At 41.2% G+C, this 22,575-nt stretch overlaps 13 protein-coding genes across 13 annotated transcripts; 8 read left to right on the top strand and 5 right to left on the bottom strand. All coding sequences in view use genetic code 12, as the record gives it.

Annotated features, from left to right (window-relative positions):
* Positions 1-24: 24 nt before the first annotated feature.
* KGF57_002955 (uncharacterized protein) lies at positions 25-330 on the top strand (the record flags this gene model as incomplete). Its single annotated transcript, XM_051752323.1, has 1 exon — positions 25-330. One exon carries the CDS (start codon positions 25-27, stop codon positions 328-330), a length of 306 nt encoding a protein of 101 aa, XP_051608392.1.
* A 328-nt stretch (positions 331-658) lies between these two features.
* KGF57_002954 (mitochondrial 54S ribosomal protein uL10m) lies at positions 659-1,408 on the bottom strand (the record flags this gene model as incomplete). Its single annotated transcript, XM_051752322.1, has 1 exon — positions 659-1,408. One exon carries the CDS (start codon positions 1,406-1,408, stop codon positions 659-661), a length of 750 nt encoding a protein of 249 aa, XP_051608391.1.
* A 953-nt stretch (positions 1,409-2,361) lies between these two features.
* KGF57_002953 (uncharacterized protein) lies at positions 2,362-3,933 on the top strand (the record flags this gene model as incomplete). Its single annotated transcript, XM_051752321.1, has 1 exon — positions 2,362-3,933. The coding sequence occupies one exon, from the start codon at positions 2,362-2,364 to the stop codon at positions 3,931-3,933; it is 1,572 nt and encodes a 523-aa protein (XP_051608390.1).
* A 524-nt stretch (positions 3,934-4,457) lies between these two features.
* On the bottom strand, positions 4,458-4,838 carry KGF57_002952 (uncharacterized protein; the record flags this gene model as incomplete). The annotated part of the gene is made up of 1 exon (XM_051752320.1): positions 4,458-4,838. One exon carries the CDS (start codon positions 4,836-4,838, stop codon positions 4,458-4,460), a length of 381 nt encoding a protein of 126 aa, XP_051608389.1.
* Positions 4,839-5,584: 746 nt separating this feature from the next.
* Positions 5,585-7,384, top strand: DCR1 (ribonuclease III; the record flags this gene model as incomplete). The annotated part of the gene is made up of 1 exon (XM_051752319.1): positions 5,585-7,384. One exon carries the CDS (start codon positions 5,585-5,587, stop codon positions 7,382-7,384), a length of 1,800 nt encoding a protein of 599 aa, XP_051608388.1.
* A 749-nt stretch (positions 7,385-8,133) lies between these two features.
* KGF57_002950 (methylated-DNA--protein-cysteine methyltransferase) lies at positions 8,134-8,739 on the bottom strand (the record flags this gene model as incomplete). The annotated part of the gene is made up of 1 exon (XM_051752318.1): positions 8,134-8,739. One exon carries the CDS (start codon positions 8,737-8,739, stop codon positions 8,134-8,136), a length of 606 nt encoding a protein of 201 aa, XP_051608387.1.
* Positions 8,740-9,499: 760 nt separating this feature from the next.
* On the top strand, positions 9,500-11,113 carry SSZ1 (Ssz1p; the record flags this gene model as incomplete). The annotated part of the gene is made up of 1 exon (XM_051752317.1): positions 9,500-11,113. The coding sequence occupies one exon, from the start codon at positions 9,500-9,502 to the stop codon at positions 11,111-11,113; it is 1,614 nt and encodes a 537-aa protein (XP_051608386.1).
* Positions 11,114-11,400: 287 nt separating this feature from the next.
* On the top strand, positions 11,401-13,101 carry GYP1 (Gyp1p; the record flags this gene model as incomplete). Its single annotated transcript, XM_051752316.1, has 1 exon — positions 11,401-13,101. The coding sequence occupies one exon, from the start codon at positions 11,401-11,403 to the stop codon at positions 13,099-13,101; it is 1,701 nt and encodes a 566-aa protein (XP_051608385.1).
* A 453-nt stretch (positions 13,102-13,554) lies between these two features.
* On the top strand, positions 13,555-14,517 carry KGF57_002947 (methylenetetrahydrofolate dehydrogenase (NAD(+)); the record flags this gene model as incomplete). The annotated part of the gene is made up of 1 exon (XM_051752314.1): positions 13,555-14,517. The coding sequence occupies one exon, from the start codon at positions 13,555-13,557 to the stop codon at positions 14,515-14,517; it is 963 nt and encodes a 320-aa protein (XP_051608384.1).
* A 349-nt stretch (positions 14,518-14,866) lies between these two features.
* On the top strand, positions 14,867-16,861 carry BAS1 (Myb-related transcription factor BAS1; the record flags this gene model as incomplete). Its single annotated transcript, XM_051752313.1, has 1 exon — positions 14,867-16,861. One exon carries the CDS (start codon positions 14,867-14,869, stop codon positions 16,859-16,861), a length of 1,995 nt encoding a protein of 664 aa, XP_051608383.1.
* A 451-nt stretch (positions 16,862-17,312) lies between these two features.
* On the top strand, positions 17,313-20,096 carry VAC7 (Vac7p; the record flags this gene model as incomplete). Its single annotated transcript, XM_051752312.1, has 1 exon — positions 17,313-20,096. The coding sequence occupies one exon, from the start codon at positions 17,313-17,315 to the stop codon at positions 20,094-20,096; it is 2,784 nt and encodes a 927-aa protein (XP_051608382.1).
* Positions 20,097-20,164: 68 nt separating this feature from the next.
* Positions 20,165-21,385, bottom strand: KGF57_002944 (uncharacterized protein; the record flags this gene model as incomplete). Its single annotated transcript, XM_051752311.1, has 1 exon — positions 20,165-21,385. One exon carries the CDS (start codon positions 21,383-21,385, stop codon positions 20,165-20,167), a length of 1,221 nt encoding a protein of 406 aa, XP_051608381.1.
* A 642-nt stretch (positions 21,386-22,027) lies between these two features.
* Positions 22,028-22,528, bottom strand: KGF57_002943 (uncharacterized protein; the record flags this gene model as incomplete). Its single annotated transcript, XM_051752310.1, has 1 exon — positions 22,028-22,528. One exon carries the CDS (start codon positions 22,526-22,528, stop codon positions 22,028-22,030), a length of 501 nt encoding a protein of 166 aa, XP_051608380.1.
* Positions 22,529-22,575: the final 47 nt, after the last annotated feature.

The raw sequence follows: 22,575 nt of genomic DNA, 5'->3' as shown, positions 1-22,575 counted from the left end.
GCTCCATTCTAGTGGATCACTGACATGTTCACAATAACACAAGTTAGAGAATTCACACTAGACTATTTCTCACCACAGTCAGCATTTTACAGTTTCACTGGTTTGCTTCCCTTGATAGCCAAGGTGATTGTTTTGAATCCAAGTTTTGTAGATTTGGAGTTCTTTAGTATTCCGAGAATGGTTAAATCTAACGCATTGCACTTGCATATACACGCTAGAACTGGTAAACAGTACTACGAATCTGTAAAGCACAACTACGCCAGAACAGTTTGGAATACGGAAATGTTTGATGATTGTGTCATTTTAGGCGGCGTCAAAATCAGAACGTGAGAATGTTTTAGGAAGGTTGGGTTTATTCAAACCCCTTTCCTTCTTCTGGATTTTGATGAATTGTGTTGTGCTTGTGTTTACTGCGTCAGTTCCTCACTCAAGAGAGCTGTGGTCCTTCGCCCCGCCCCTTCACTCACAACACTTGACTAGATGATATGCACTTTTGCAGACAAAATATACTTGCCACATTCCAATTCCGGTTTGGTTAAACTTTGATTCACTGGTTGTTTGGCGATCTCGCAAAATTAACTGCTACTGCAAAGCACAAAATGACTAGTTTTATATTGGAAACTTTCTTCTTCTTCCTCTATATACATGTAAAACCTTACTATTCCTTACTTGGATCAAGATCTTTGGCTCTTTGTTCCATAGTTAAGTAAACCATATGTCCCGGTGTTTCCAAAGTCCTGACCAATCCTACACCGCCCAACATTGTCAACAAACCAATTAATTGCCCCTGTAAGCCTTGTTTATTAGGTAAATCCTTAAACTCATCAATCTGTAATCTATTCATAAATGACTTTTCTACTTTGGCACCAACAACAATCAATTTTTCGTTCATAGACTTCAAAAGCTTGAGTATTTGTTGCACTTTGGAGGGTTCACATTCAGATACACTAATACATGCTGTAGGACCAACAAATAATGGCAACAAAGGATGAGATCTCTTCTTGTTCTTCTTTGTCATCCCCTTGCAAGCTGGGTCGTTTTCATGACTCGATTTGAGATACGTTTGATAAAGCGTGTTCTTCAACATTGTCAACTTGGCACCACCTCCAATCTTGGTTAAATCCTGTCTGATCTTCTTGTTTTCGGCTTTATTCAAATTGTTGTGATGCACAAATAACAAGATTTGATTGGTATCATTAAGATGCTTGTAGCTATCCATGAGATACGTCTTTCTCGAAAACAATGGCTTCTCAGTGGCTCGTTGCAAGAATGTGACATGTTCTTGAGTTGTTGGTGTGAATTCGTTGTGTGCTGACGTGGAGGAAGAAAATGGGTGACGAAAAATTGTCGATGGTATAAGTAGCCTCACTAGTGAGGACCTTCGTATAGTTGTTGACCTGATAATCATCTTTTTCTCGCTATCTGCTTGAGAAGGTGGATCTCGTACCTTTAGTTAAAGTCTCTGCACGTTGATATCGTGGTGGAAAATTTTTCGTCTCTGTTTTTTTTTGGTATCGTTCATCGCTACCTTATCGCGTATTTGTCCTTTGAAAAGAGAGGGGGGAGGGAATCCGGTTTTCAATTGATGGAACTATAATGGCAAAGCCGTGACCACGCAACCATCCACAACATCACTGTGTTTAAAATCGTCGCCAGTTGTGTAATCACTTCCAGACACGGAAATTTCTAGCCAATGATTGAAATGAGATTGATGTCTGGGGGAACTCGTTACATTTATGGATAAGGTTACGCTCGTGCCACGGTAAATTTTGGAGTCCTATATCACAAGGTGGGAGATGGCAAGGTAAGCTAGACCGATACTGTACAGGAAAGATTTACAGAAGTTGCCCTATACACCACCCCATGTTATCATTAGTAGTCTTTGATCAAGCCAACATTCACGAGCGTTTCAAAGGTTCAAGATTCTACGAGCACGAGCTTTACTACGATGAGTGGATATCCGAGAATCTATGTAACTTCATCATTACAGTTAGATGATGTTTCATAAACAGATTCAAGCTACATTCGCGTGGACTACTTGCAATACTACAACAAAGAATTGACGACGTAAGCAAAACCAGATGTTATATCAACTGGATGGCCTAAAACACTGGCCATATCAATACAAGATGTACAAATAGTATGCAGCAAGGATACAATAATAACGTCCCAGTATGGAACTAATTTTATGTGTGCAAGATAATACATTTGGAACCATCTATGTTATTTTTTTTGATATTTTTTTGCAGACTATAAAAAAGGGTTCCCAAATAATTGCAAAAAAAAATTTACACCTCTTGAACCTCTTTTCCCTTCAACCAATTCCAACCATTCCAAAGCATTTTAGCATCTACTTACAAAATGCTTTCTTCCGCTCAAGCCAACAACGATGCTCCAGTTGTTTCATTGAGCAGTTCAGCTTTCAATACGTTATTTCAAGTCAAGTTCAAACCCAATGCTGATATCGATTCCATTGTGCCAAACTATCAACCAGGAAATCCCATCATTTTAGACTGTCCAGGAAGAATCATCATTGAACCAACATTGCAATCACACTACGAAGATAAAGAGAATGTTTCTGACCCATTAACCACCCAAACACCAAGCAGAAACATCCAATTTGGTACCCTGGATATCCATTCTAGTCAAATCCCGACTATCTATCACACAGCGTTACAAAATTATGAACTTTCAAATCCTATCAACAACAACAACAACAACAGCAACAACGACAACAGAAGTAGTGTCAATAGCATTTTCAACGTTTTCAACATTGATAGGAACAAATTCAAAACCACACATGGAAACAAGTTAGAGGATAAAAGACAAGCAACCACTCATTTCGATCCACCTCAACAGGAAGATGAGTCTGTTCAAGCATATGCATCTAACAAGGCTCAATTTACATTAAATGGTGTGTTTCCAACAGTGGTTCACCATTCTGCTCCAGCAGAGGAAAGAAGAGCTCTGTGTTTTCAACCAAGAGATAGCAACCTGAAACCACCCAGTGATTCGAAACCAAAGCAAACTCCGAAATGGATCAGCAAGATACTTCGGAAGCGTGGTAAGAAGGCTAAAAATGAAGTGAGAGCCGAAAAGGTTGTCCTGCGCTTTGTTCCAATTGGGGAGATAGAGCATGAACCAGTTGTGGAGATGGTGCACCATGAACTGCAAAGAGTCGAGCTGCGCTTTTACCCAATTAATGAAATGGTAACAGAACCCAACTTAAAGCCAAAAAAGACACACAAGATTGGTAAGTTATTTGAAAAATGTGTCAACAAGGCAAGAGATCTGAAGCCAGCACAAGGTGTGCGCAAATTGCTTCACAAAAAGGGCAAGAACGTCAATGCCAATGAGGCGGTGAATGAACAGCCGCGGTCAAAAGATGAACCAGTTGTCCCAGAAGATGCTACGCTGTCTGTCAATTCACCTCGATGGGATCAAATACCTCCAGAATTATTACCAAAGAGAAGGCAAAAGTTGCTTGGTAAGTTGTTTCACAGGTCTATGAAGATGACAGAAAACAAGACCGAAACAATGGTGGAGGAATCCATTGTGGAGGAACCGCAAGCTCCTGTACGTGAATCAAGAGATACAGGAGAATGGGCAAACATTTTATTTCCAGCAGTCAATGACGAAACACGTAACTATGAAAGTCAAAGGAGACAAAGTGTACAATATGAAGCGGAGACTAACAATTATGAAAGTTACGGTGTACAAGATGAAGCAAGATCCAATCATGAACGTGAAGTTGTACAAAACGTGGTGGGTCCTTGGAGGAATTTATTTGTGCCTCAATTTGACAATGAATCTAGTTACATATCACTGTCATACCTCGACGAACCAGAAGATGAACAGAACGGATACGTTCCTTTTGCCGATTACATCGCTCAAGATGAAATATACTGGTATGGAGAATATAATCGACAATGAAAGAGTTACAGATGGTGCGAATTGAGTCAAGTTGAGAAGAGTTGTGCATGTTTAAGTCCGTTGATCAAGTGCTGGACCATTCCGCTGGAACAAGAAACTGGCAATCCTTGGTTAAACGCACTGTCTTTGAGACGTGTCGCAAGGATCCTCGTTCCACAATGGCTTATAAGCTTGGTGATGACAAGTTGAAACACAGCTGAAGAAGACTCAATTCTGTTGACTGGTGCATTTGAAAAGCACTTTAGCCGTTGTCATAAAGTCGATTACAAGTACCGAAAACAAATGAAGCGATGTATGTCATCCTTTTGAACCTGTTTAATGACACTGCTTTGTTCCAAGTTGCGTGAAGGGTGCTGGTCTGGCCAACTGGTATCTGGACCCAAGGAGGGGTGATTGCAGTGGAGTGAATAATACAGGGAGATCAGGGAGAAAGTTTTAAGGGTTCGTGTCAAGACTGATGAGTTAGTGAAGTGAGGCATCGTCTGTGTGTGCGTGTGAAGTTAAATCTGTTGGTCAATGACAGTTCAATGAAGAGACGTCACATTCCTGTTGGAAGTCTTGTTGAGACTAGTCTGAGTTGTTAAAACTTTGAAGTTCAAATTTGCTACAGCAATTTCTTTTTGCATTACCATTTTCATATCTTTCCATGATTTGATATCGTTTTTTTCTAACCCTCCTGCTGTTCTGGGATCCTCTATGTCTCTATTGTCGTTTGTCTCTCTTTCTTCTCTTTCCTCTTTGTCCTTGTAGTTTCTACAGAAACTAATAACAGCGACATCAACTAGACTTTTAAAGCCGTGATCAATAGCTGTACCACTAGCAAAATCGTCAGACAAACTATTAACAAAACACAACCGGATCATCGGCAAAATAATTTTTAAGTGGTCTTCAACAGCGTGCTCCATGGTACCATTAAAAATCAATTTGTTCTGGGGTATCAATGGAAGGATCTTTTGCAACCACTTCACCTTCTTCCTCAATATCTCAACTGGTCGTGGGATATTGCATCTTTCTTTTTTACTTTAGGGGACTGTAGGGTCCATTATTAAATGAGAGATCACAATCTAGGACGGATCTGGGTCGAATTTGGGAACTAGACTTAGGGACTTCATTTTGTTTGGTATCGGAATTATTTTTTTTTGGGGGGGGGGGGGCATTTGTGGATTACAATTGGGCTTAAAACTTGATACTTGGGATCTGTAGAGTTCTTGTTATGATATATGTTAAAACTGTTGTATTCTTTGTTTCTTATTTTGTAGTTTATGGTGGTCGTCTTGGACTGTTGATTACCGTTTATCGATTGTGTTTGGCAACAAATGTAGTTGGGAAATGGGTTTCAAGTGAGAGGACTAGACATGCTTAGGAGGCCACCATTATTTACAATATCCTTATGTTCACACATACACTCTCTCTCTACATCTCTATTCTCCCTCTATTCTTTCAGCCATGGAACATGCCAACGCCACGCTGTTGCAATATTTGTCTTGCAATAATGAAGGAACCAACTACTTTTTAATGCACAAAAAATAGCCCACGCAGAAAAATATATTCTCTTCCGATGATACATATCACCCACATCCCTTTTGAATATCTACGGCCATCCACACTAACAATTGTACACATACTAAACCCTCACACGGCCACTTTAGAAATGGATGATCCACTTTTTCTAGACTTTGTACAAAAGGTCCAGGCTGGAGAACAACGGAGATACGAAGCAAGTTCACAACCCCCTCAATATTATCACCAGGTCCATAGCCACAAGAATCCTAAATCGGGAGGAGTATTGAACAAAAGAAGAGCTTCTAATGAAGGATATCAGCCACGAAGAAATGGTTTTGAGCCGGATTTCAAGAAACGCAAGTCTTCTGACTCTTTGAAAGTCGTTTTGGATGGGGAGAGGCTAGATATGCCCAAATTTGATGCTGCACCACCAAAATCCATTGGATTTCTTGATTTACAACGTGTTGAGCATGCCACCAAAAGTTTACAAAAAAATGCAAAGCTTATTCTTGCACAAGCTCCTGATGCAATTCAATTGACGGAGTTGCTTAACTCAAGAGATATTGATAGTGCCACCAGAAGTGACTTGAAACAAAGTAGTTTGATGGCTTTGGCATCAAGATTGAAAACAAAGTACAAGTTGGGTGAAGCCTCGTTACTAGACGAGATTGTCAATGAAACTCTTATCATTACTGATGAAGATAACGAGAAATTGGCCCAGTTGGTCACTGAGCAAGGAGCGAATCCGCACCAACTCGAAATGGCACGTGTCGTTGCAAATGATATCTCACCTAATGGAACTGAAAATACTTTACCTAGATTACCAGTTATTGATGATGTCCATTTGTTTGAAAGAGTTTTTACCCACAAGTCCAATGTAAACAACAAAACCTACCTCAATGATCGAAACTTGATAAACAGTCATAATGAAAGATTGGAGTTTCTAGGTGATTCAGTGTTGAATAACTTGGTTACTTTAATCATCTATGAAAAGTTTCCTGTTAGTTCGGAAGGCACTTTGTCACAAATCAGGTCAGAATTGATCAACAACAAAGTGTTGAAAGATTTTGCCATTCAATATGGTTTCGATAAAAAGTTGAGGTCGTCGCTTTCTAAAGAACTGATACAGTCTGGTGAACAAAAGATATATGCCGATGTGTTTGAAGCTTACATAGGTGCATTGAGCTTAGAAAGAGGGCTTGACTTGGCTGAAGTTCGAAAGTGGTTGGAGCAACTTTACAATCCTCTACTTGCTCATGTTGAACATAAATACGTGACTAATTTTGTAGATAAGGAAGCCAAAACTGAATTGTACGCTCTCATTGGGAGGGCCGAAGCTTGTCCAGAATATGTTACTGTGGTTGAAGGTGATGGTTTGGAGAAGAAATTTGTTGTTGAATGCAGGATGGGGGATGAAGTTTTAGCAACAGGTGAAGATCGCAATATCAAGACGGCAAGTTTGCGTGCCGCTGAAAATGCCTTGAAAAATACTGCAGGCTTGGAGAAATTCGTGATTGCAAGGCAATCTGTTGAACGTCCAGTTCGAGAATCCCGAAATGAGCGCTTGAAGGAAAAGAAAGCTGAGAAATTGAAAAAATTGAAAGAGCAAGAAGAAGCGGGCGACAGGAGTGGTGAGCATGAAATTCCAAGACGTCCTGATTCTCCCATCCGTACCTCGATGTTTCCCATTGCAGTACGCGATAATGTCGAGGTTGATATCGATGCTAAGAACAAATTATATGCTACCTTGGGTTTGAAGACAGGGACTAAGCCGACTTATATTGTCAAGGAATCAAAGAATGGTCAACACACTGTGCAATTGTTGGCTAGACAGTTGGTTGTTGCAACAGCCACTGACACGTCCAAGAAAAAGGCAACTGCGAGAGTTGCTGATGCCGTTATGAAAGATCCTGAAGCTTTGAGAGAGTTGTGCAAGCGATTTGATTAGGGTTTGATTTCTGGTGGAAATTGCTAAGGTGCTAGTTTTCCTTATACTTGTTTGCATTGTTGAATAGAATTGCTTTTGTGTGATGGACTCATTTACTGTAAGATTTTCAGTTCTTTTTGCAAATGTTGTGTGTTCCTTGTATTTTGTTGTACCTGTCGAATAATATATGCGGACTCCTAAACTGGCGACCTCCATTGCAAGTCCTAGTTGCCCAGACTATACGTGACTAAGAACTTGGAGATAGCTTATGGTTTCGTGTATTGGGTGCATCTTACAATACGCTGCAAAAAGTTAACCAAAGAAAAAAAAGAGTATGGTCCCTAGCAGGATCGAACTGCTGATCTTGGCGTTATTAGCACCACGCCTTAACCAACTGGGCCAAGGGACCGATTTGTGCTGAAAAAACTTTTCTGTTTTTCTCACCGCTCACTTATATTGCACGTGCTTAATCATATTTACTTCCCTAAGAAAAAGACAGAGGAAGTTATGTTATGTTTGGATCTCCAACATTCGCAACAGACAAGAGTATTGAGAAGGGTTAGTCTCGTTCGCGTATTAACTCCCAATAACGTAACCAGATGTAGAATTACATGACACTTTTTGGGTATACTAGAAGGAACAATCCCAAGCTGTAGTTTACGACAAGCATCGTAATTTCAAACGTAGCAATTTCAATTACTCATTACATATTAGAGTATTAAGGTACAGGTACACTACGACAGTGAAGGTAGATACAGTTTGTTCCAATTTCACGTGGTCGTCACTGCATTTTTCCCACCATCAAGAACCATTCGGGAGAACTTCTTCTCTAGTTCGTGTTCCAAAAGATACGCTTTGGCGTCTTTCCCATACCTGTAGCCTGTCAACTTCTTGTCGGTGCCTATCGCGCGGTGGCAGGGTATAACAATAGCTATCCGATTTGCCCCACATCCAGCACCAACCACTCTTGCATGCTTTTTCAGCAAATTCAAGTTATCAGCAATCTGACCGTACGTTCTTACTTCACCCACGGGTATGTCCATTAATTCTTGCCAAATTTTGCGTTGAAGACGCGTCCCAAAGATCATTTCAATAGGTATGTCCTGTGGAATTTTCGGATTGAGAAGTAATTGCTCGAACTTGTCAGCAGTTATCGAGGTCATAGTCTTGTCAGGTAATGTGCTTAGCGGCTTCAAATGAACGTGTTTCTGGCGCAGGAAATCTTCGACTAAAAGGTTTTGTAAATTGGTGATGTTCTGACCTAATGACGCGTAGTATAGCTTGCCCTCGCGATCCAACACTATCATAGCATCATAGGGGGTAGAAGAAATGTACGTGTAGTAGAGATGGATGTTGCGTCGAGTATCAGTTTTCATTGTCAGCGTGTATAGGTGCTTGTAGTCTAGTGAGAAAATTGCAGTCAATTGAGAAATTACTATTTCAAATTTCGTTTGAACTTTATGACTCAAGATATGCGCCGCTTTTCAGAAAACCTGCAGTTTGGTTTCAAGGACAATATTAAGAGGATGTTAATGAATTGGCTGTAGTTATTGGATCTTTAAAGAGTGTAGAGAGCTCCACACGAAGATGATAGGACCTAAAGCACATTAACTGTAGTTGAGGCAACAGAATAATGGTTTTGCTCAAATTTGTTGCAAAAAAAATCGAATGCAATTAAAACAGAAATTACAAGAAATACCACAACACATTATTGTATCTGACACTTCCATTGATCAAATCCCAAACTGCAAAGCTTGTTTGCTGAAAGTGTCATTAATCACGGTTTGATAACACCTTTTGGTTCTCCTAGCCCCCCCTTCCTCCTCCCCAGTCGCAAGTGAGTTCAGAAAAGGACAAGTTCTGTTGGCATTAAGTGGACCATCTTACTTCCCTTAGCGCTATGCCACTACCTATGGGCAATCTTCCATTCATCATTTGTCGAAACGGCATCTTCAATCAGCCCCATCACCACTCTGTGGCTCTCAATTTCTAATTTCACCATAAGCAGGTAGCGCCACAATCTCTTGTGAAAATCTTTTTTTTTTTTTTTTTCTTTCTTTTTCTTTTCAAAGAAGGTTTCAATAGTCATCACTAGAGCAACACCGTTCCTTATTTAAGCAAACTTCCTAATTAAAGATGTCGGTCATTGGAATCACTTTTGGAAACACAACCTCTTCAATTGCCGTTGCTGCGGATGGTAAAGTTGACGTTATCGCAAACCCAGATGGTGACCGTGCAATCCCATCGGCATTATCCTACGTCGGTTCTGATGAATATCACGGTACTCAAGCTTTGTCAAGATTGATCAGGAACCCAGAGAACACTATTGTTAACTTCAGAGACTTCATTGGTAAGAAATTTTCCGAAATCAATGATGAGTTCTCCTATGGTGCCAAGCCAAAAGATGTTAACGGTGAAGTTGGATACGAACTTACTATAGACGGAAGACCTCAAACCTTAACCATCAACGAGGTAACAAAGAGGCATTTCAAGCAATTGAAATCTGCTGCCGAAGATTTCATTGGTAAAAAAGTGGAAAGCGTGGTTTTGACCGTTCCTACTGACTTCAACGAACACCAAAAATTAGAGCTCACAAAGATTGTTGAAAGCGCGGGTCTCAAGGTTTTGCAATTGATTAATGAGCCATCTGCGGCATTGTTGGATCATTTGTCACCGGAAGATAAATTGAGCGAGGACAAGCTTTATGTCGTTGCTGATTTTGGTGGAACCAGATCCGACGGAGCTGTTATTTCAGTACGTGGTGGTGTATTGACTATCCTTGCAACCGCTCATGAGCACGGCCTAGGTGGTGACAAATTGGACACTGCTTTGTCTGAATTTTTCGCCAAAGAGTTTGAGAAGAAAACCAAGGTCAATCCAAGAACAAATGCAAGATCAGTTGCTAAATTGAAGGCAGAGTCCGTCGTTGTTAAAAAGACTTTATCAAATGTCCAAACATCCACCTGTTCCATAGAATCATTGGCTGATGGATTCGATTTTCACACCAGTATCAATAGATTGAGATATGAATTGACTGCTAGAGATGTGCTTTCAAAAATGACTGCATTTGTCGAAAAAGTCATCAAGAATGCCGGTTTGGAAGCTTTGGATATTGATGAGGTGCTTTTAGTTGGTGGAACTGCACACACGCCTAAATTGGCCTCTAATATATCTTATCTCTTCCCTCAAGCAACCAAGATCATTGCCCCATCATTGGATCCTAAGGCGTTGAACCCTTCAGAGTTGATTGCTCGTGGAGCTGCATTGCAAGCTTCATTAATCGAAACTTACGACGAATCGGAAATTGCTGAGTCTTTGCAACCAATTGTGGTCAACACTCAGCATTTGTCCAAACCTATTGGTATCAAAGACGCCGAAGGAAACTTTGTCCCAGTCTTGGTTGCTGAAACCGCCTACCCTATAAAGAAATCGCTTGAATTGACGAACGGAGAATCCCCATCTGTTGTTGTTGAATTGTATGAGGGCCAAAGAACTGTTAAGGAGACTGTTATTGAAGCAGAAAAGAACGAAGATGAATCTGACGAGGACTCAGATGAAGAACCAGAAATTGAAAGAGAGGTTGTTTACAAGGTTGGCAATTTATTGGCCGAATTCTCATTGAAAGACTTGAAACCAAACTCAAAGTTGGAGGTTGTTGTCAACATCACCCAAAATGGTGTCTTGCACGTTTCTGGAAGAGAGTTGAAACAAGGTGCAACTGCTGTTAAAGGTGAAGTTTCTGCTCAGTAGACAAAACTCATACCGTGAATAGCTGTATTTAAAGAGATTAAATGAATAGACATTACATCCTACATGGAGTAACATGTTTTTGTCAGATATTTTTGGTACTCTCTTTATGTATCGATTGCTTTTCCTCGCAATACTTTAAATATTATTATTTTTATTTTTATTTTTATTTTTATTTTTTGTTTTGCTTCTTTTCTCCCGCCGTATACGACAAGGTGGCACACGTAGAGTTGTTCCCTTCAATTCAAACTATAAATAACGGATAGGACTTCATCAGATGGACAACTAGCATGGGCAAAAAGAAACAAGAAATGGCACAGGTCTACAATGGTTCCAAGAATGAGTTTATATTTGGAGAACAAGGTGGCAAGGGCAAGAATTTATCGTCATTTTTGAAGAATTTATCATTGACTGGACCCAGCAATAGTAACAGCCAAGAATCGATTGATGAGATGAACAGCACTATCTATGGTAGCTTATCGTACAGCAAGGGACGAAATGGATCGAACCCAATGTTGAGCCACGGTGCAGGCTTTTCTACGCAACCACCCATCAAAAGAACTACTTCCATGGGAGCGTCATTTGTTAGTGAGCATCGTCGAGATGTGTCTCCTAGATCAGCAACAAGAAATGACCGACATGTGAAAGAAAAGTACACTGATTTGGATGATGACTGGAATGCAGAGTTACAAGACGAAGTTTCCAAGCCCGTGGTTCCACCCCCATTACTAGACTCCTTACATCCAGATTTGACTGTACCGATACCGGCCCCTAAAAGTGACGTAAAACAGTCTTTGGACGAAGAGGATTACAAAACAAAAGCAGAGGTTAACAAGCTTAACCTTTTGAAAAACAAGTATGCAAAGTTCAAGTCAGTTCTATCATCAGAAACGATCATTAATATTCAAGAGTTGAGGCGCTTGTCCTGGAACGGTATCCCAAATGAACTTAGAGCATTATCATGGCTGTTGCTATTGGGATATCTACCGACGAACAAGTCAAGACAGAGCTCAACCGTGAAGCGCAAGCGTCAGGAATACCAAGAGGGGATTAGTTCCATCCTGGTTGGATTTGACGAAAACTCGAAACCGGAGACAGGCTCAAATGGTAACAGAGAGGCTTTGGTTTATCATCAGATCAATATCGATGTCAAGCGAACGAACCCCACGATCAAACTATACGCAAACAAGAGCACGCAGATGTCGCTTCGAAAAATTTTATTCTTGTGGGCAATGAGACATCCGGCAAGCGGGTATGTACAGGGTATCAACGATTTGGCTACTCCATTTTATCAAATATTTTTGAATCATTATCTATGGCAGCTACAAAAGCAGCAATCAAAGAATTCAAAGGGTAATGACAGCGACGACAACGATAGCGATCTATCTATTCCGGGATACTTGTCAAGTGGTGAGGACTTGGAGGAGAATGCATTGCTTGCAGATAAAAACTTGGAAAACTATACTCTCGAAAACTTTGACACGAGCAAGTTGAGTCAAAGAGTGGTTGCTATCATCGAGGCAGATACGTATTGGTGTTTGTCAAGATTACTCGAGAATATTACCGACAATTATATCCATGAACAACCAGGTATCATTAGACAGGTTAATGAACTAAAAAATTTGGTTTCAAAAATCGATTACGATTTGATCAAACATTTTGACGTAGAAGGAGTAGAGTTCTTGCAGTTTTCATTTAGGTGGATGAATTGTTTGCTCATGCGAGAACTCCCTATTGATCTAATAATACGCATGTGGGACACTTATTTGAGTGAACAACCTTTGGGATTCAGCACTTTCCATACATATGTTTGTGCTGCATTTTTGATCAAGTTTAGCGGTGATTTGAAGACGAAGGATTTTCAGGAAATCTTGTTGTTTTTACAAAATCCGCCCACGTTTAATTGGAAAGAAAAAGATATCGAGCTCATGCTTAGCGAGGCATTCATGTGGCAGACATTGTATAAAAATGCGGCTGCACACTTGAGGTGATTCCATATGCCGTTAATTCTGGCTTTGTGCTATTAGACGAGCACGTTTATCGAGTAGTGCATAGTTCTCAGAACCTTCAGGACTAAGTAGCGATTCAGAGTTGGATCAGTGTAGAAAAGGGCTTATTCAGTAAATAGATTCATTGACATTCAATCAACTTGCTACAGAAAACTATTGTATGTGAAACTGCTGTGCTCTATAAAAGAATAGTCTTTTCCCAATCGATTAAGAAGAAGCAGAAGAAGAAGAAGAAGAAGAAGAAGTCAGAAATTGCGCACACAAATTAAAGTTTTTAAATTAATTGTAACAAGATCAGCGACCATACACCCTCACTCATCTTTGACTTGATATATTCAGCTACAACAACAGAGCTCTTTATTCGTTGAAGTAATCTAGAACCACACCACCACCGACTGCTTCTATCCATACCTTTAAGACTTTGTTCACTCAATCATGTCAAGACCAGCTGGAAGAACTATTTTGGCATCCACCATTGCCAAACCTTATCAAGAGGAAGTCATCTCAGCTGTACAAAAATTAAGCTTCAAGCCTACTTTGGTTGGTCTTTTGGCAAATGAAGACCCGGCTGCTAAAATGTACGCCAATTGGACAAGCAAAACTTGTGAATCTTTGGGTTTCAACTATAAGTTGGTTGAAGTTAACAAAAACGATTTGGAAACATCTTTGATCAAAGCCAACAGGGACGACAATGTGAACGGTATTATGGTATATTTCCCTGTATTTGGCGACAAGCAAGATCAATACTTACAACAATTGATCTCCCCAGAAAAGGACGTTGAAGGATTGAATTTCTTGTACTACCACAATTTGTACCATAACGTGAGATTTTTGGACCCGCCCAAGAACCAACAGAAGTCAATATTGCCTTGCACGCCCCTTGCAATGGTTAAAATTTTGGAGTATTTGGGTGTGTATAATAAAATTCTACCATATGGAAATCGTTTGTATGGGAAAAAGATTTTAGTGGTGAACAGGTCGGAAATCGTTGGACGGCCGTTGGCAGCACTACTTGCTAATGACGGTGCAACAGTCTACTCTGTTGACATCAACAATATACAGCAGTTTACTCGTGGTGACGATTTACTGGAGCATAGACATTTGGTTGTCGATTTGAAAGGGGATGAGTATACAGTGGAAAAACTCGCACCACAGTGTGATGTTATTATAACAGGGGTTCCTTCTGAGAACTACAAGTTTCCAGTCAACCTAGTGAGACATGGTACAGTGGTGATTAATTTCTCTAGTTCCAAGAATTTTGACGATGAGATCAAGCAAAGAGCTGGCTTGTATGTACCTTCTATTGGTAAAGTCACCATTGCTATATTACTCAGAAACTTGCTAAGGTTGATTGATAACAAGAAGATTAGAGCTGGTGAAGTTGCAGAGGATGTCTGAGCTGAAGTCTTAAAGCGAATCCTCGGTCGTGTTTGAGTGATCAAAATTGTATATTTATAGTTGTTAACGTTTTTATTTTTTGTTTTTTTTTTTTTTTTTTTTAGATCGAACAGAGACAGAGACAGAGACAGAGACAGAGACAGAGACACACAGCGGAGAAAGATAAAGTGGAGTTTGTGATAAACACACATATACACGACCGACGTGGTAACCGACTCGACACTATCCAACCTATTCAGCTAAATTGTAGAACGTTTCAAGAACTGCCCCCTCTTGTATTCAAAAACAACCACAAACAAAAGAATATACAAATCAAAGAAGGGCCACACTTTCAACGTGAAATGTAAAGATGAACCACGATGACTCAAAGAATTTCCATAACTCCAAAAAAAGGGTAGTGCAGATAGATCCCTTAGAAATAACGGAATCGTTGGGGTTCCAAACGTACCGAAAGGGTGTTCGAAAACCGTGGACTAAAGAGGAGGACACTGAGCTTTCAAGCTTGGTGACAAATGAATTCCAACAAGGTAGAGACTTGGAAACGATTGACTGGGACAATCTCGCCAATGCCCTTTCGCTGGATGGTTTGAGGAAGGGCAAGGATTGCAGGAAGAGATGGAGCAACTCTTTAGATCCCAATCTTCGAAAGGGAAAATGGACGCCTGAAGAAGACGAGTTATTAGTCAAGGCGTTTGAAAAGTTTGGATCTGCTTGGTTAAAGGTTGCGCAAGAGATCAAGGGCAGGACTGATGACCAGTGTGCGAAGAGGTACGTTGAGGTTCTAGATCCCAAGACCAAGGACCGTTTGAAGCCGTGGACGGAGGAAGAGGATCTATTGTTAATAAAGCAGGTCAAACTCAATGGCACCAAATGGAGAACCATATGCAGTGCCTTTGAGAGCAGACCATCTTTGACGTGTCGGAATAGATGGAGAAAGTTGGTAACGGAAGTTGTGCGTGGGAAAGCAAGTGTTAAAATAAAAGAAGCGGTGGAGAGCGTTACAAATGGAAATTCGTCGTCGGTGTTGGAAACATTGAATCGCCAGCAAGAGGAGCTTGCCAAGTCGCAAGCAGAACCTGACCAGAGAGGGAACGTGAAAAGACGGAAAACCAAGAACGTTGCTGCGCACCCACAATATCCGTCGGCTCATAATCCACCATTGAGTACAAAGTCTGAAACCGAGTGGCTCTATTCGGTTAACCAAGGCTCGAACAATCGTTTCCCTGGCGCTCAAAGTAAGCCACACGTGGGGTCTATAAGTAGTAGCGAGCACGTGAGACATCTAGTGGAGTATGCCAAAGCCAATGGGGTTGAAATTTCAATACATCAACATATTCACCATCATTACTCCCAGAACTCGAACACATCGCTAGGTAATGAACTCACATCTCCTGGAAGCTCCACAACCAGTGGAACACATATTCTAGAGCCGGAAGAACAAATTTCGCGATTCCAACACTTTAATTATCTACCACCAATGACGCAAACTCCCAAGTTGAATTCTTCTACTGAACAACTGAAAAAGAACGACACAACTCAGCATCACCACCACCACCACCATCATCATCACCATACAGAAAGTGGTGATAAAACCCAGTCTCAACATAGGGCTAAATTCACAGGCGATGCCGACTCGATGAAGGAGTCCAATCTTCAGAGATTGCTAAACGCCGAGGAATACGACGGGGTTCAGATGGCGTCCGAAGCAAACCCATTGACGCCGTTGACACGAGCAGCCGAGATAGTTAGGACAGCAGCAAATGGATCCACATATACCGCAGCAGGTGATTTTAATAATAATAATAATGATTTTAGTGGTATACAAAAGAGCTTTTCCTATGGTCAGCAAGCCAATCAAGTCTCAGAAAATTCAGAATTTTGGAAACTGGCCAAAACTGCACCGCACCGCGAAATCAGGCATCACCAAAACGGCGGTGGTGGAAGAGAGCATTCTATAAATAATCGCACAAGTTCCAAAGTTGGAGATGCTTCACACAGCTTTGGACAGGTGACTGCTTCAAGCCAGAATGTGTTGCACTACCCTGATAACTCATCAAATGGAGCCAATAACAGACTGCAATACCAGTCTGGATATGCAAGCCATACTAACAATGATGGTGAGAGGGAAGAAGATGCGTTGGCAAGAGAATTAGAGGAAGCCGGTGTTGATGAAGATGTCTTGAACTCATATGGATTGTTCTACAATGTTTACACAAAGGAAGGATCGACATTTCCAGATGCACAACCCAACCAACAACCGCAGCAACAAAATGCGTATGGAAGAGACGGAAGCTCTTATGATCAGTGGGGTAGTGATTTCATCATACCTTTTAATCCATCCTAGGCGCCTCAAGAAAAAGGGACATGCTAATTACACTGACAAGGTTATATGTATCCAATGTAATGTATACTTACGAATAGAATGATCTTTAAAAGTAGTCACTCTCTATGTTTGTAGTCTTGTGTATGTTCAGCGTTTTATTCTTCGAGCCACAAGCTCCCCCCAACAATGCACCTGTCAAACAATCCACAATCATCCTGCATATAAAGTTAAGCGAGTTTATAATTTTTTTTTTTTTTTTTTTCTTCCTCTGTTCTTGTTTTATTCTCCTTCTCCTCCTCAATCTCTTTCACCTCTTCTTTTGCTTTGTTTTTTAGTTGACTACAATTCACAAGGTTGTACATATATATATATATATACCTTGCATACGGTATAATCCACGCTTACACTCTTCATACACAGGAAGCATTTATGCCAAGATCTAATTCAACTTGTTCACGATAGGAGCACCACCATGTCGGATGATACACATAACGAAATGAAAAGTGAAGCTCATGCTCATTCGGCCACCTCCGTATCGCAGGAGGCCAAAGATAGCAGTAGCTTGAACGGTGACAAGGCGACCGTAAGTACGCCAAATGACAAACTCAAAGACCGTAAAGTGGGAAGCTCGCCTTCAAAGAATACAAAGAATTTGGAAATAGCAACACGAGGTCATCACGTACTTGACCAGCCCACAGGCGAGAACCCACCACCAAATAAAGCCAAGAAAGCAGCTGGTGATGGAAAAGTCCATGAGACAGGCGCAATGTCAACTGAAGCACGCTCGTCACAGATATCTTCGGCAAGTGGGCCTCACAGGATAGGATCGAGCCAGAGCACACTATCAAGTGGAAGCACAACTCCATCGAGGCCGTCTCATGCATTACAACCAAACTCACAACTCAGCCGAAGTACCATCAACAACATTAACAAGACTTTGAAGGCTAAGCAAAAGATTATACATGCAACGGAGCCACACCTGAAAAGCACTACACTCAACTCAAACAAGGGAGTCAAATCTCCACAGTCATCGGTGTTTCCAACAATTTCGCCTGGGCCAAGTAAGATTGACTTGGAGCTGTCGACACAATCGATTCCCACTTTAATGAAGAATAATGGCATCACTTCCCCCACATTGAATCACAAACCTGGGACTAAATCAACAAATGATGAGAATGCCAAGCACGAATTGGCTCGACTACCTCAGCCATCGCTAATGTCTCTCCCCCAGTCACACGCAGAGGGCCAGTCAAGACAACAGTCCCAACCGGTACTATCGTCAGCTAACTTTACATTGCATCCCAACGTATCCAATTTAAACACTTCTTCGTCAGCAAACTTGAACGAAAGGGACTCAGCAAATAAGCAAGCAAAGCAGAAGAAGATAGCTAAGCAGAGCTCCACCAAGACTGATTTTTTTGCCGCAAAACTTGCAAGTGCAGTGGATGACGTCGAGAGCAGTGATAGTGACGAAACTTTTGTTTACGAAAACAATGACGACACGTTTGACACCACTAATAATGCAAATCAGTTGAACCCCGCAGATGGGGTTAGTACCAATGGGAGTGTGAGTGGAGGCTACGCGTCTCATCCTGGTGCGAAACGACCCCCTTCTGTTTTAGAAGCTGACCAACTCAACGATTCAAAACCTCACAGGTTGATGTCAAGCAAGGCTCCATCCATTGCAAATTCCATGAATAGTCAAGTGCATTTGGATGGCCATGGGCTTAGAAGACCAGTACAGGGGCGTGCCCTCTCTGGTACTTCCATCGGTGAAAATGCTCCTCGGAGCCCGCTACATGAGGGTGCAGCCTCAGATAGAGGCTCAGTTCAAGAAATGGGACTTTCGCATGGGGACAGGAACAATAGGACTGTGAGTGTTTCTCACTCAGCAAATGAGGATGATACATATTCTTTTCAAGATAGTGAAGGGGAAGTTGGGAGGGGCGCTTCCACTGAGGATGACGGCCTAGACAAAACTCATGCCATTCAGGGAAATTCATCAGTAAATCAACTACTATCACAGCCATATCTCCAGAACTTACAAGCTCCGGGTGACCCATCAACGACACCATCTATATCTAGCAAGAATGTCACCAAAAAGGAACCAAAGTCGTCTACAAACTCCTCGAAATTGAGGTCCACAACTTCGAAACTATTTGATAAAAAGGGGTCGCAGCCCAGAAGGTACAGCACTATACCGGATGATATCGATATTGAGGATTTTGACGACGAGCTAATTTATTACGACAATAGTGTCAAATTCCCTCACCCTAACGAGTCGTCATCATTGCTCAACTCGAGCCAGAGAATTCCGCACTATCGATCGATGAATTTGAATTTTCCAAGAACTAAAGGCCAAAGCAAAAGGTTTTTGTCTACTGGGCAGCCGTTGAGCCCCAAGGATCAAACCACAAACAAAGAAGGAGCACACATTTTTCCTTTCCCTTATAATGAGCAGCAGCACCAAGACTATTACTACGACATCGATGAATTCGATCACAAGCAAAGGTATAGTCCTAATTTCGATCTCCCAGAGTTACCTATGCATAAAAAGGCTTCACGAAACTTCAGTCCAGTTAGTTACCCGTACAACAATGGAGCACACAACCCACTTTTTATAAATAGAGAACCAGAGAAACGATCCAATTGTGTGCGGTCATTCATATACACTCTTGTTTGTATATTAGTGGTGCTTACTTTTGGATTCATTTTGGGATTCGTGATGGCAACCACAAAAGATTTGACTGCAGTTAGCATCAATTCCATTGAAAACCCAATTGTTAGCAAAGATGAACTAGTTTTCAATATTGTGGTGGAGGCATTCAACCCGGGTTGGTTTTCGGTGGAGATTGGCGATGTTGAGTTAGATTTGTTTGCACGAAGCGGGTATCTCCCCGACGAAGGGGGTGTTGATGTTCAAGAGAGTGACTCAAAAGTTGAAACAGTGAAATTGGGTACCATCCACTTTTTGGAATCTACCATGACTTTCAACGGTGGGTTTTTCTCTAGAGAGTCTACTGTTCAGAAAGCAGAGGTTAAGTTACTACATCCCGGAAAGGATGTGACGGAGGAAGGTTTTCGCGATGACGGCGGAGACGAGCTGGACAACACAAAGAAGTGGGAAATTATAAGTGAAAATCCGTTTGACTTAATTATAACTGGAGTGTTGAAGTATGATCTTCCCTTGGTTTCAAATACGAAGTCAGTTGTTGTTAGAAAAACCGGTTACATTGATCCTACACTATTCATATAGAAATTGGCTTGGCTTTGAAAACAAAAAATTGGGCCTTATACTTTACTATATTCTGTATACACACATCCTTAAATTCTCAATGCCACGTCACGTATCTTGTCTTCGTTTGGCAGCAACAATTGTCGCCGTATCAATTTTACATGATGACTTCGTGGTTCGAATGAGGTCGCACGCCCATTTCCATTATTGGCAAAAGGGTCTGTGATCATCAATTTGGAATCAGGGGGATGTACCTCAAATAGTAGCAAAAACTTGACCATAAACACATACATCTCATAAAGGGCAAAGGAAGACCCCGAACACATTCTTGATCCAGCACCAAATGAGAAATGCTGATTTATTTTTGCGGCAAAGTTGCTTTGGCCTCTTTCGTCGAGCCACCTTTCGGGCCAAAACTCAAGCGGACTCTCAAAATGCTCTTCATCATTGTTCGCAGCATACGCATTCAAGAACAAGTGTGTGTTTGCAGGAATTATGACGTCACCGTGTAGGAATGGCTTTGTTGTTGTTCTTGGGAGACTCAATGGAAGGACGGTAAAATGTCTCAATGTTTCCAACACTAAGACATGAACGTAGGCATTCTCGAAATTTGCTTCACCCAGTTGTTCCCATGCCACTACAACATCTCCACTACAGTTGTCAAGAATGTTGTGGATAGCTTTAGACTGATACATCTGCCCAATCACTGGCTGTGAAAGTATTCCGAGCAAGTAGTTCAAATTGAGCGGTGTATTGTCCAAACCTGCACTGATAAAAGTCAAACAGATGCTATAGATTTCAGCCTCGCTCAATCGCTTGCTGCCCCTTTGAGCCAATAGCTGGCCAACAAAGCTATTTGTGCAATCGTTATTGTCGTTGCCGTCTTTCGCACCCTCTTGAAATCTCGCGTATAGCTCATTCATGTACCCATTTCTCGTTTGCCCGCATTCGACTGCTTTGTGAGCATTTGTCAACTTTGGAAAATATCTCAACAATGTAACTGAATCTTCGATGTTTGATATGGGTGACCTCAATCTGATTATTTCACTCTCGTTGCGTATAATCTCATCACACAATGCATGATCCTTGCCAAAACAATCCAAATGCAAACCGTACATCAAAAAGACGCTACATCTCAAGGTGAAATACTTCAAGTAGGTTGCTAGGTCGATATCTTCGTTTGCGGTGACTTCAAGCACCAACTTTCCTAAAATGTAATCGATCTCATCACAAATGGTCAGCTTCCGCAGCGATATCGATTTGGAATTTAGTAGTTGAGAAACGGCCCGTTTTTTTCGTTTGTAAGTCATACTGTGTGGTGTTGAACCCACAGTAAAGCTCTGGTACGAGCTCACTAACCCATGAAAAGTGTAGCTCATGGGCCTAGAGTTGTTCTGGCACGAGTGGTTCATCCACATGTCAACCGCATCACTATATGAGTTCACCACAATGACTCTTTTGTTCCCCAATCTTATTTGAAACACCGGCTGATTGTAGCGTTTTGCCCAATTCATGTACGATTTGGCTGGGTTGCGCAACAGCAAATGCAAATGACCAATTATTGGCAATTCCCCAGGTATTGAAAAGATGTCTCTGATCTCGGCAGGTTGATAGACGTAGTCACAAATAAACACAGCCACCAAAGGCAAAATAATTAGCAAAAGGGAGCAGGTAATGAAGCGACCCCAACTGAAACTGATATCGTAAGGGTAGGTCTCAAACAGAGTATCCCATGACATGGGCAGGCTCCTTTCTTAATGTTAGCAAGGGGGAAGGTGACGAAATAGCAAAATTTTTGTTATGTTCAGTGTAACAGTTTGGAAAGTAGTAGAAGGCAAAAATAAAAAAAGGACATGAACAAAATGACGATATGTATTGAACAAAGTATAATTACAGAACTTTATCGGCCGTATAATGAATCAAACCTCATGGCACCCTTAAGCACACCAAGTTCAAACCATTTCCTCTTTTTCACCTCCCAAATTTTGATCTTTGTAAAACTCCCTTTGCGCATTTTGTCTTGCAAACTCAGTTTCTTCAGCAATAAGCTCATCGAGGTCATAGTCATAGCTATTTGGATCGGTATTGAAATCCAATTTTTCAGCTTTCCTTCTTCTCAAACCAGTTTCATCGCCAGCAAAGTTTTTCAACTTGATCTTGATTGGTATATCATCTGAATGGACTTGAAGTTTTTCCTTCAACACACGAGCCTCAGTCTTCAAGAACCCCTCATTGTCCTGATCAGTCAGTTCATTTGAAAGTTCATCTGGTGGCACGTATCCGAATTGGTAATTGTCTTGGGGCTCATTCTGTCTCTGTTTGTTTGTCGCTTTGGAATGCTTTTCGTGATGACGATGAGTTTCGACACTAACCTTGGTCAAGCCCGACAAGGAAGGTAGAAGTAAAATAAGAGCAACAAGAACAATTGCAATAGCTATAATGAGAAGAAACATTTGTTGAGGATATTATGCTGATGTGGAGGAATTTTCACAGTCACACA

Source organism: Candida theae (assembly GCF_024610275.1).
Source record: "Candida theae strain CBS 12239 chromosome Unknown scaffold2, whole genome shotgun sequence".
NCBI lineage: Eukaryota > Fungi > Ascomycota > Pichiomycetes > Serinales > Debaryomycetaceae > Lodderomyces > Lodderomyces theae.
The sequence above is the reverse complement of the archived record's forward strand: the minus strand, read 5'-3'. Positions and strand labels throughout refer to the sequence as shown.